The sequence below is a fragment of the Perissodus microlepis genome, chromosome 17 (assembly GCF_051167445.1).
Source record: "Perissodus microlepis isolate ML-2025 ecotype Zambia chromosome 17, ASM5116744v1, whole genome shotgun sequence".
Lineage (NCBI taxonomy): Eukaryota > Metazoa > Chordata > Actinopteri > Cichliformes > Cichlidae > Perissodus > Perissodus microlepis.
In genome coordinates this window covers 21,587,524-21,600,879 of record NC_140477.1, presented here as the reverse complement: position 1 = coordinate 21,600,879, position 13,356 = coordinate 21,587,524, and the positions used below count along the sequence as shown (strand labels likewise).

General features: G+C 36.6%; 1 protein-coding gene and 1 pseudogene across 1 annotated transcript in view; both read right to left on the bottom strand.

The window, feature by feature from the left end:
• The window catches only part of LOC146369571 (NACHT, LRR and PYD domains-containing protein 12-like), a 335,320-nt pseudogene that overhangs the window by 224,040 nt on the left and 97,924 nt on the right, over window positions 1–13,356 (bottom strand).
• The window catches only part of ptprb (protein tyrosine phosphatase receptor type b), a 37,929-nt gene continuing 27,350 nt past the window's right edge, over window positions 2,778–13,356 (bottom strand). Inside the window, exons 30-40 of the mRNA XM_084909159.1 lie at window positions 12,871–12,951; window positions 11,629–11,646; window positions 11,422–11,503; window positions 10,511–10,601; window positions 8,158–8,234; window positions 7,940–8,074; window positions 7,646–7,768; window positions 6,978–7,141; window positions 6,680–6,815; window positions 5,118–5,238; window positions 2,778–4,921 (exon numbers count right to left, since the gene is read on the bottom strand). Coding sequence (XP_084765285.1) covers window positions 4,899–4,921; window positions 5,118–5,238; window positions 6,680–6,815; window positions 6,978–7,141; window positions 7,646–7,768; window positions 7,940–8,074; window positions 8,158–8,234; window positions 10,511–10,601; window positions 11,422–11,503; window positions 11,629–11,646; window positions 12,871–12,951 — 1,051 coding nt within the window. The 3' untranslated portion in view covers window positions 2,778–4,898. The remainder of the gene's footprint in view (window positions 4,922–5,117; window positions 5,239–6,679; window positions 6,816–6,977; window positions 7,142–7,645; window positions 7,769–7,939; window positions 8,075–8,157; window positions 8,235–10,510; window positions 10,602–11,421; window positions 11,504–11,628; window positions 11,647–12,870; window positions 12,952–13,356) is intronic.

Sequence of the window (13,356 nt, the reverse complement as noted above, 5' to 3'; positions counted from 1 at the left end):
CACAAAATGTACTTGTTCAGTTTGCAATTTGTTTGTTTTTTCCCTGAGATTTGCATGGTATGGGATTGGAATGAATGTCAGAAGAGTTTATCAACACATTGTGTAGCAGGAGCATGAATCCAGAAATCACTAGACCGAAGACAATGACGGCTCAGTTTTAACAGTTAATATATTTACTAATGACACCAACAATAAAATAATGATTGGGATGTTAATCAATAAGAGCCACCTTCCAGTTTTTATAGTTTTCAGAATCAGAATCAGAATCAGAATACTTTATTGATCCCTGGGGGAAATTATTTTTTTGTTAAAGTGCTCCATTATAAACCAACATAAACCAACATTAACAAGACAGACAATACGCTAACTAAGAATAGTACAATATATACATATATATATATATATATATATATATATATATATATATATATATATATATATATATATATATATATATATATATACATAAGTCACTCATTAATAAATAGCTGGAAAAGAAACGTGTAGTTGTAGCAGTAACCATTGTGTTAAGTGGATGCATTGTACAGGGAGATGGCCACAGGCAGGAAAGATTTCCTGTGTCGTTCAGTGGTGCTTTTCGGTAATCTCAGTCTCTCACTGAACGAGCTCCTGTGACTGACCAGCATGTCATGGAGTGGGTGGGAGGTGTTATCCAACATTGTCTTTATCTTGGACAGCATCCGCCTCTCCGACACCACCTTGAGGTAATTACAGTAATTACAGGAAGGAAAAGCAGGACAACAAAACAATCTACAAACAGGTGAGAATGGTGGCATTGATGAGTAGCTTTATAAACATTTTACTAATGCAAAATGACACAGTATGTGTTCCAGCCCTAGAGAAATATCATGATCCTGGCACTTTTGATTTTGTGAGTTATATTTCCGCTTATCCTGTTTCTCCCATATCTCATAAAGTCTAAGTCTGTGCAAGTTGTTCTTATGATTTAGTTATTTCTGGTTTTATTTTGATGGTCTCTTATCTCGTTTGTGTTGTGTTTAGTTTCACTTCCACTATCTTCTTTTCCCTGATTAGTTTCAATTGTGTATCTCACGCGTCTCCATTGTGCCCCAGTCACCCTGCTGTGTGTATTTAAGCCTGGGCCCCAGTCAGGCCTTTGTCTGTTTGCTTACATTTATGTTTCTTAGTAATTGTGTTCAGACAATTTTGGATTCCTGCTATTTTTTTCATTGGTTTTTTCTGGTACCTGTTTTGAACAAATTCTTCTACATCATCAAACAAAAACAAAATCAAAAAATGGATTATATAGATAGTCCATGGATCCCAAAGATATTGCAAAACGCCAGTAAAAAGAAATATATCCTGTACAGAGAATTTATAAAGTGCAGACCTAAAGAAATGTGAATGATGATTTTAATAAATTCTTTGTAAGTGTCAGACAAGACCTAGCTGATAAAATTACTGCTTTGAGAAAGAGCAGAGGAGCAAATAGAAGAAAAATCCTAATTAAATGTTTCTAACAGCACAAGAGGAAAATACAATAATTGATGTTGTAGAGAGATGTCAGGACAAAATCTCAACTAACTGAAATGGTATTGATATGAAAACTGTTAAAAATGTAACTGAATGATTTTAAAAATCTCCAACCTTCATCTGCAATCTGTCATTATAAGGCGGTACAATTCCAAATAAAATGAATAGGCCTGTTTCTCTACACTCACGATTCACCCAAACACTAGTGAAATACTTTATTGATAGACTGGATAAATATTTAAATGAACACAAACTATTAATAGAGAGTTGACATGGATTTATGTCAAACTGATTAATGTTTAATGCATTAATTGAACTAAATGAAGAAATCACAAATTGTATCAGTCAAAGAAAGTATGCACATGGAGTCTTTATTGACTTGAAGAAAGCTGTTGACACACTTGCCAATCACATATTAATTGATAAATTGGAAAGGTATGGTATTAGATGGGTGGCGTTGGACTGGATGAAAAGTTACATAAACAACAGTCAACAGTTTATGAAGGTGGGAGAACATTAATCAAACCTTTAAACCCTGCTTGTGGAGTTATATGGGGTCTAAACCTCTAGATCATCAGATATATTGCGGTTCATTTTATTTGCAAATGATACAAATATTCTTTATCATGGAGAAAATTCACAGCAGCTTTTAGTAAATTCACATAAGAATTTACTAAAAACAAATTATCACTGAATTTAAGCAAAACTAAAATTCTATCCATCCATCCATTTTTTTCTGCTTATTCGGGGCCGGGTCGCGGGGGCAGCAGCCCAAGCAGAGAAGCCCAGACCTCCCTCTCCCCAGCCATCTCCTCCAGCCTATACGGGGGGACACCAAGGCGTTTCCAGGCCAGCCGAGAGATATAATCTCTCCAGCATGTCCTGGGTCTGCCCTGGGGCCTCCTCCCGGTGGGACATGCCTGGAAAACCTCACCCAGGAGGCGCCCAGGGGGCATCCTTCTCAGATGCCCGAACCACCTCAGCTGGCTCCTTTCGATGTGGAGGAGCAGCGGCTCTACTCTGAGTCCCTCCCGAATGGCCGAACTTCTCACCCTATCTCTAAGGGAGAGGCCAGCCACCCTTCGGAGGAATTCCGAAATTCTAATGAAGTTTTTTTTATTTTAAATTTCAAATATCTATATATTTGAAATATCATTATCTTAAAAATGTTAAACATGGAGAATGATTTAAGCAGCATTTGAAAATGTGTGCATAATATTTATGAGCTACTGTAACCTTTCACCCAAAGAAAAAAGGCCACAAACAGTGAGGCAGATATTTTTATTCAGCACTTTATGGTCAAGTTTACAACAACAGGACAGCAAATTCTAAAACTCAATTACACATTTTCTTAGGGCCTGGTTATTTAAATCCAAATCACTTTCATGAATCCATCACGATATGACAAACATATTAAAGTCTACATAAAACAATCCAGCAGGTCGAATGTATCCGAGAAAACCTTTAAAAAAAGAAAAAGTGCAGACCAGCTTTCATAATAATGAATTTAGCCATAGTATTTTAAATGTAATGTAAATGTAAAATGTCATATCATAATACTATAAAATAAAATATGTTACATGAGCAGAGGTAATTTAAAATGAAAATCCTCCAGCATCTGAGTTGAACAGAAAAAAGAAGTTTGGCCAAGTTTTAAATATTTAAAAATGAGAAAAAAATCTCTGCTTTTTCTAGAAACGTATACAATCACAAAAGTCAAATTCTTTCACAATATTTATAATGATGGTTTTATTAAATATGGAAAAGAAAACATGAGGTTTCTGCATTGTATTCATACTTCAGTCTTTTATGTTTAAAGTTTAAATGGTTTACAAGCATTAATTACATTAAAGAGGAGATCAGTGTGCTCATTTCCAACTCCAGAGCTTTCTTCTCAGGCTAGTAAAGTAGCTTAATGTGATATCGAGTATTTTTACTATTATTATTTTTTTAATCCTCTGAGAAACAGGCTACTGTCTCTTTAAGGCCCCTCCCCTCTCTTAAAACTTATCTTATGATTAGCCAGCTTTCAGAAGCCAGTTGAGGTGCAGCACTTGGAGCTTGTGATCTGTACTAAAAGTACTTTTGTTTACAGGGATTACATTTGCATACCTCAGTATTTAAAACTTTAGCCACGTTTAACATGAATGTCTAATGCTGTATTATAAAATATATGACAGAGAATAAAGCCTCTTTAAAGTCTGAATACAGCAGGTTATGTTTGCTTGCAGCTACTCAACAGGTATAAAAGAGAAACAGAAGTATTACACATGCAGGCAGTTGTTGACAGACATATATATTCATCATATTGTAAAAAAGAAAAAAAAAGAGTATTACATCTATATTTACATACAGCAATATGTGTGTTTAGAATTTTTAAATAAACAGCTTATATGGAGCAGTGAGTGAGAACATACTGGAGGGTATAAAAAATAGATGGCTCTTTCCTTCCCTGCTGTCACTCAGTTATTATTTGGATCACAACAACCTGAGATCAACCAGTGCCTACATTAAAGGGACTCCACTATGTTTTTCAATGAGTTTAAATCCATTTCTAACAATTTAATTTTTCAAAGTTTGTTGTTTTTGTTGACAATAAACTATATATTTTTTTTTAACATTTAGGATTCAGATAGGGCTGAATTTGATCGATCATTTGTGCCTTCTCTCTGTAGGTTTGAGTCAAAGCAGTCCTGTAAATTGAGCTGTTCCAGTATGTTTAGCTGGTGGACTTTGCTGGACTGTCAGGTGGATTTAGAAAAAAAAAAAAAAAGAAATCCAATTTGCATGCCAATCTGAGCTCAGATGCAGATTATTTAACAGGTACTCACAGTTCTTAAACAGCTTTACGGAAGATGATTTATTCAAAATTACAGAAATGACTATATAATTATAATAATATGCTGCACAATTATCATTCAATCCTTTTTTAAAATATATAAATGTATGGTTAAAAATAATAAGTGTCAGATGTTTTAATGGTTTTGGATTCTTGTGTTGAATAAAATCAGACTGTAGATTTAGTGGAAAGTCTGTGAGGTGTTATTTGCTAAATTTACTAAATTTTAAAAACTTTTCTCAGATTGTGCTGATCACCAGCTGATCACCAGCTCTAGCTACGAAAGTCTTCCCTGCAGCGCCAACAAACCCAGAACCTCCGACTTGTCTTATGCTTTGTTTTTATTTAATCCCAAATCTGCACTTTAATTTCTACTTTTCCTCAATGAATTTGTTGCTGTAAAACCAGTGATTCAGAGTGCAAGAACTACAGCCCTGAAAAAAGGTTTTTACAATCTTGGACTTATTTATATATATTCCCTGTTTTGTCCGTTTCTTGTGTTGGAATGTTTCCTCGTTTTGATCGCATGAACATCGTCATCTCTTTAGCGTCCAGTGTAAATGAAATCTGAGAAAACAAAGGGACAAAAAAGGAAAAAAAATAACTGTGATTTATGTGTGCTGCAGACAAATACACAGTTTCTACTGAAATATATAAATGCAGTTTCAGTTCAACTGTCAAACACAGAAATGGGACGGTTCAGATCCACAGGTGGATTGTTTCATTTCTGGGCTGTGATGACAAATGTTAGAAACAGTCTCACCTCTGCAGTACTCAGGGTTGAAGTTTTCGTAGATGGGGTAGAGAGGGTTCTCCTGTTCGCTGCGATGCTTTCTGGCTCTCAGGACATCCCGAATACACTGATACAGGAAGGCATACTGGCACTGCAATGCAACAAGACCGTTATAATGTTGTAATAAACACCTTCCGGTGCTTTTAGAGCAGTCACTGCAGAATTCATTCATGTCCCATGGAAAACACAGACGTTAATTTCACTGACCAATAATTTGTCAGTTTTCATCAATAACCTTTTTTATTTCTGACAAAAACACGACGATAACAAAATAAAAACTAATGCAAAAGGACAAAATACTATTGATCCTTTCGTCAGCAAATAAAATTGAATTGACTAAAACACATGATTAAGACTAAATCTAAAACTAAATCAGCTTTGTTTTTTCTTTATTTTTCCTTTCCTTTCCCTCAGGTCATCTGGATCTGGTTTTTTATCAGTTCCCAGTCAGAACCAGACATGGAGAAGCTGCATTCAGCTTTTATGCTCCATATATCTGGAACAAACTCCCAGAAAGCCTCAGATCAGCTGAAACACTCAGTTTATTTAAATCCAGGTTGAAGACTCACCTATTCTGAGCTGCATTTGAATAAAACACCAAATCCACACTTTTAAGCTTAAATTTCAAAACTTTAATTTTAACTACTGATTTTATCTACTGTTCTGATTTTATCTACTGTTTTGTTTTTTTGGGGTTTTTTTTTTAATCAATTTTAAATCATGCTTTTTATTTGTTTTTGTTTTTAATGTCTCTGTAAAAGACTTTGAATCACCTTGTTGTTGAATTGTGCTATACAAATAAACTTGCCTTGCCTTTATTTGTTTGATCCAGGTTTGATCAAGATTGGCAATTTAGTATTATAACGACAGTAATTGGTAGAATTTTCAGACTAGCATATTTGATAACTTCCATTATTAATATTTTCTCACGTTTTAATGATGTAGCTCCAGTTTAGTCTAAAATTCTCATTGTAATAATAATGGTTCAACTTGTTTTTTATGTACTATAGCATTTTTTTTGATTCACTACAAACTGTTTTGGGTGTGGTAACGTCATCATAAACTGTTTTTTCAAAACCAATTTGCATTCAATATTTGCTAAAAAGGAGGGTAACATCCAACTTTTAAATCTTTATTGGTAGTTAAATTCTAGTTTGGGTCAATATTTCCTGATGTTTCTCTTCTAATAGTTTCAGTTTTAATAATGTATTAACATAAACCATGCAGATTTATCAATAGCCAATGAAATCTGGTTTCTTTTCTTCCAATTATTTGTTTTTTTGCGACTGGTTTATTTCAAAGTTTATTGTTGTTTGCCTTTGCTTCCATGTGGGACTATCCTTAATCATATTCTAATAAGTAAAATTGAAATAATGACTAAAATATCTGCTAAACATAATGAGGTGAACTGAAGTGCTACAATCACTGGTCTAAGTGGGAGAAATGTCTGGTGGACAAGTTGAAATCAAATAGTCAAACGAATGTCCTAGAATTCAAAGCTAAATACTTAAATATTTGAATGTAGCTCTTACCTCAGTCTGGACCATGTGCTGGCGGTGCAGGCGGAGGTCGAACACGCAGCCGTAAAGGTCGATGGTTCCTTTGGAGTCCAGCTGCTGCAGAACCCGATCCAAAGCAATGAAGGTCCCTGTGCGCCCGACTCCAGCACTAACAAGCAAAAACATCCAGTTATCAAAGCTCTTAAACAGAGAATCAAAGAAGGTTCAAGGACCTAATAGTTCACTTTTTTTTTTTTTTGGTTCTAATGACGGGATTCTGTTAACTCACAGCCAATCAGATTTCTCCCTGAGGACAGTCTCAAGCATCTACCTGCAGTGAACGACGGTGGCTCCGGTGCTGGGCGATCGGTCCACATAGTCCCGGGCTGTCCTGACAAACTGGATCAGGGACTGGGTGCTCTCAGGGACGCCGTGATCAGGCCACACCGTGTAGTGGAAGTGACGCAGTACCCGAGGATAACTGCAGCTGCTCTCCTGTCCAGGTCGATAATGGATTTATTAGGATTGTTATCACCCATAGCAGCATTCAAGGTCTGGATTTTGAGGCTTTAGACATAATGTAACATAACGACATAACGTTCGTTTCAACATAACATAGTGGAAATCAACTTTTTCATGGCCACACCAAAAAAATGCAGAAATAATCTGAATAATCCTTCTGTAGCCTCTCGATTCACCCTCTCCATGAAACAAGCTGTTTTAGCTCCTCCCCTTTTAACAGATATTTGAACAGCAGGTGGGTGGACTGTCTGTCACAGAGATAAACATACTGTATAAGGATATCCCCTTAAAACCTCAAATCTCTGCACCTTTAGCTTTACAGACATTGTTTGGCCATGTTTATCACATGAGCTTTATTTGGAGAAGTTATGAAAATGAAAGCTTCACAATAAATATATGCCTTCTTCATTCTTTAGATATTACTGCTTTTCTACATTTTTACGCTGGAATAAAAAACGAGAGTAAAAAGAGGCATACCGAGGTGATCTTGAACTCTCGGATGGTCCACTCAGGCAGGACAGACTCTGACAGCATCTGAATGACCAGATCACCGTAGTATAGAGGCTCTCTGTCTGCAGGCCAGTACTGGTCACACTTCACCTGGAAACACAGCATTCATATAGTTTAATTACTTATCAGGGTTGAGTTTATCTTCCTTTGCTAACCTGTGAGAAGAATCTGGAGCTCTTTTCAGCTTGCAATCAAAGCTCATAATTTCAGTTTCATAATCGTTCCACTCAAGTGGACATTTTGATCAAGCGGACGCCTCACCCGTCCTTTCTCCACACACTGGGTCACCATGATGATGTTGTAGATGCCGTGCTCCCACACCATTCGCCAGAAATCATCTTTCGTACCCGGGAGCGGCCCCTGGGTGGCGATGTACTCCCTGCGGTAGTTATTACCCTGCACATGTAGGCAAGAGAGGCGGTATTAGTGTCATTGTCAGTGTGTGCGCTCAGTTTGTGCTTTTTAGCATGTGCTCATACAGGTATGTAGCTGGCGTTGATGTAATCGGAGCAGGGGTCGTCCTCCAGGTACGACAGCTTCACTCGGGTAGAATCATCTAGAAAAATGAAGAAATAAGTCACCAGCGGCTTTCATTATCTTTAACGTGTAGTTTAAACTAACTCTAATGCAATGAGTACTGAACTGGTTTAATAAATGTTGACTGAATTCCTCCCACTACATCCAGTATCCACAGAGCAATGTAACCACAAGGCGTTTTAGCTCCATTTTTGGTCTCCACCTGTTCTTATAAATAATTTCTGGGTTTTTAGCTTCTTAAGGTTTCTCTTTTTTCAAAAGCTGTAACTGTCTGCTGTTTGCTGCTGAGCTGGGCACTTTTAGAGGTTATTTATTAAGTAGTCATTTACCTAAAATCAGTTTGTACGCCCAGAACTAAAAGTGTGAAGGCTATAAAAGCACCACAGGGCAACAGCCAGACTCTGACTCTGAAGTATTGCTCCAGTTTTCTTGTTTCTTGTTTTCTGTGTTTCATCATTGTAGAAGTTTCACTAAAATGTCTTTTTTCACATTTTTTTTTTTTTTATCAGTTAACCTTTATTAAACTGTCAGTATATAGAAAAAAGGCTCATCTGTTTGGTAGTGGTAGTGTGGTAGTCTCGAACAGAGAGGAAAAATCAGGGATAAATTAATATTTATTAATATTTATTTAAAATTGTTTGCAATTGTTTGGATAACATTAAAAATTTTGGATTAAAAACAGGTTTAACTGATGCTCTCAGTCATTCAGTTATTCTTATTTTTTTCTTGCCATTTTAATAAAATTTATATCATCTTATTGCAGCTTTGCAATAATACTAAACATCAGATTCGCACATTTAACCTTAAATCAGCCAAAAACTAACAATTATGAAAATTGCCCAATTAAATTTCTATCAGTCCACTTAGTGAAGAAACAACCATCATTTTGAGCTACTGAGGGCATATTTGTAAAAGCAATAAGCGCAGATTCCTTATAGTTTAATCAATATGGTCACATTAATGTTTCACCGTAGGGTAAAGGATGCAGTTTATGTCTGATGGTGAAATTCTAACACATCCACTCCAGAATAAGTAATGAAAACAGCGTCTCTCACAGCTTTCCTGAGGTTCTTATTATTGAATGTGAAAGATGTGTGAATGTGAAACAGACTCAGTAATGACTCATTTCACTGAGAGAGAGAGAGAGAGAGAGTGTGTGTGTGTGTGTGTGTGTGTGTGTGTGTGTGGTGTAAGTGTGTTTACTTCTCTGACAGTTAATTATAGAGGTGATGTTGTAAATGTGGCACCTCGAGTCATAAATCTGATTTTTTTGCAGTTATAAATGGCGGATGCTTAATTACTTTATTTTAAACTGAGGATACTTCAGAAGGAAAAACTTTGAAAATGACAAATTGTGGATGTGGATATTTCCTTTATAATTGCGTAAAACAGATGTACCAAACAATCTTCATGTGATTAGAAATCTGTCTGTATATCACTCCCATAGCAAAAAATCAATGAACTAACATTTCAAACACTTAAAAATAATTAGGCATCATCCCCAACGACGCAGACGGAAAACATTTTCACAGATGTATCATAATTTTAAACATTACATTTAACAGATGATTCATTAATTGAGTAATAACAATTAAAACAGCAACTCTTTTGTGCTATTTCAAGCAAATGTTATTGTTACCTGAGTAAAGATTGCATTCAGATTCAGTGTCATTATTTAAAACAGCTCCTTTCTTTTTCTTTCTTTCTTTTTTTTTAAATCAATCCATCCTTAATATAATTTAGCCGTTTTTCAGCCCATCATCACACTACCTTTGAATGAGCAAAAATTCAGTTATGCAAATTCATTAAACTGGACTCAGATACGAGGGCTGAAACTTTAAGATCAATTAAATTTGGCTAGTTGTTGGTATCAGCTGATCAACTGGTTGGAGGACATACCATTTTATAGTTTTTAATCTGCTGGTTGTGTGTGGATAATAAATAATATAGAGGACAATCTGCTTGGGTGGCTAAGAAATGGAAACGAAAAGCTAATTAAATGAGTAAATATTCCACATAGATGCTGTATTTTCAGTAGTATTGTGTAATTATGAATGCTTTTATCACCTCAAGCCTCAGAGTTCATCCTTGTCGCCAAGGGAACAGGTGCTGCCTCATTAAAGCTCTTGACGATGTGATAATTGCCATGATTTCCACTTTGATTTATTTTTCTTTCTCACTGAGGGACTTGAAGGGTTGTCAGCTAACTGTTATGTGGAGTGACTGTTTTTTTTTCTTTTTTCTTTTTAACTTTTTGAGAAGCAAAAAAGCTTTAAAGCTAAAAACTGCACTTACATGGCAGGATGTTGTTGTAGCGGTTCTTTCCTCGGTTTTCCGGCACTCGGGCGACATCCATCGTCTGGTTACGGCCGACATCCTTCAGATCCTGAACAGAGATGAGAATAATTACATTTGTACAGTTATAAACATGAGGACTTTGTGACTAACAAGACCAGCCAAAAATCTGCTTTTGAAGAAAACCAGTGCCATTCCTCATCAGAGTCATGGTACATTACTTGACCTTTAAGTTTCAGAGAAGCAATGGTTGAAAAGCAAAATGGTTCTGAAAAGGCGGGCAAGTCGAACCAACAGCCAACTGGCATAAGCATGAGCCCAGAACAAGCAGTTTGATTTGGTACACGATAGGAAGACTTTCAAGGTTTTTGAGTGTAAGATGTTTTGGGCCTGACCAGAACTGTCCAAAACCCAGAGTTATCCCAACAGTGTGATCTGATGTTATTCAACTGAACTGTGACGCACTTTGATGCAGTTATAAAGACCTATTTTGTTTTATTTAATCAGTGACTGTATATCGCCGAAGTACTTGTTTTTTTAATTTACCTGATTTAATTTAAGTTCATTTGTTGTTATTGCTTATTGGTCAAAGGGACTGTGTGGGTATTAATTTTTCCTTATTTTGTAGTTTTAAAGGTGCTCAATGATGTCAACAGAGTGAGCCGTGTTTGGTGAGGAAATAAATGGCTGCACCCATTAGAGACTCTTCTGTCATTCTTGATGCCAAGGGCTGCTACAACAGTGATTTAATATTATTAATATGCAAAACCTCTGGTAAAAGAAACAGTGTGTCTTTCTGTCTTCCTGAGATTTAACACTCCAAATGAAAACTGAAGACATGCCCAACAAACAAATGGTATGATTGATCAGGTTCTTGAACACACTTTTTGTAATAATTTTCATACACTTACCTCAAACTCTTCAGAAAGCAAGTAGTTGGAGTCGGCCTGCAGCTTGGTCAGATGCGACTCAAAATGGCCCGCTTTGATAGGACTGACCAGAGAAAGATGGACAAATACTCAGCAAAAGGTATATACTGGAGGTAGAGTGGTGATTTTTAGCCATTTCAACAAATTAATCACATACAAAGTTTCAGAAATAAAGCTCTAAACTCTCACCTGGTGATCCGACGGTTACTGCAACAGAAGATTAAAAAACTGAATTAATCCATGTGACAGTACAATAAGGTGGTGAAACATAGGTTGGTTTATAAAGGTGGATAATCAACTAGACAGTAACACAAACATAATACAGGAGTGAAAATGATACATTATGCATAGTTTTATCGCCTCTTGTAACATTATGCAGTAAGAAGAATACAATATGGTTCTGTTATAGCAATATTTCCAGTCTAGTAGACAGTCAAAACATCTCTATTATTTAATTATTTATCTATTACTTAATTGTGTTGGTGAAGTCTTTATCAAAGAAAAAGCTGTATGTAACAGTCCAAAATTTATGCTCTCCTAGAGCTTTCTTTTTCTAAAACAGTCCAGCGAGCTGGATTGGAGTCCTTGTTGTGCTAATTCTGGCCCCCGGGCCTTAGATTTGACACCCTTGTTCTAAAATGTCATTGACTGTGATTTTATGCAAAAATGGGGTTTAATTTAATCATCTATAATTTAGCTGGTTCAATCAACACTTAAAACATCTCATATACTCAGTCAAAGAAAACCTTACATTTGTGACCTTAAAGTCATTTTAATTCATGGCCCACAAGCTGAGGTGGGCTGGCCTATCCTGTGACAGAATGATGGACAGGCTGAGATGTCTGACAGACATGTAATATGAAAAATACCACAACAACAGCCTATTTTTACACATTCGGTGGGTTTAAAACACTCGCGTCTAATCACATTACTGCAATTTTCACGCCTTGCAAAGATGTCCCCGTAAGCCGAATTGGACCCTCTGGTCGGTTCTGGCCTAAATAATGCAGGAATTTTTCATCTGCGATTTGTTTCCAAGTGAATTTGAGATCTGATAATCACTGCTACTAGCAAACGCAGAGGAGCATCGTCTTTATGTCCAGTTAAAAAACACGCTGTAACTGTAAGCTGGGGTCATTTATGAAGCACAGAGAAGCTTTGTTTCTGCGCTCTGTTACATTTGTGGTTGATGAGCTGTGGCCAATATACAAACGTATGCAGACACGCACACACACACACTAATTAACAGATGCTGCGGCCTGTGGTGGGTGAATGATGAGGTAATCTGAGAGAGGGAGTGAGCACTTTATTGGAAACTAATTCTTCTTCACACACTCACATATTGGACGTGGGAGGCGTTGGAAACTAATCTCTCCCTCTCTCACGTACTGAAGAAGAATAATTATAGATGTGCCGTGCGCACAAACTTACCTCCGGACGCCCATATACATCCCTGAAGTTGGAACTTCTTTCCACATGCTCATCCTCACCACCGGGTTCTCCTGCACAGCCCTACACAGAAAATATCAGCACTGATTAGGAACATTAAGATCAAAGAGTTAAACCAATGAAAACATTCGAGCCCTGCCCTCTACGCTAATAAACGTGTTCACCAAATCACAACTAATTAACTCTGTAAATTAGTTTAACAGCTAAATGACTGTGAGAAAACTGATGTGACATTTTGGAGCTAATTTTCTGTTCAGGGCTCTGTTGTGGCGCCATAAATGTTACATAAAGTCATGAAGCCAGTTGGAAATTTCACACTGATGCCACAGAGACAACGCCCCATCCAGATTTAGTGGCACTGATGGTGTAGTATTAAAAAAGGAATGTGTGTTATCTCGGATATTCTTTAAAAAGCTGTTAAAGTGTCCATCGTTTAGACTTATACAAGAGAAAATCTGCAAACAGAAG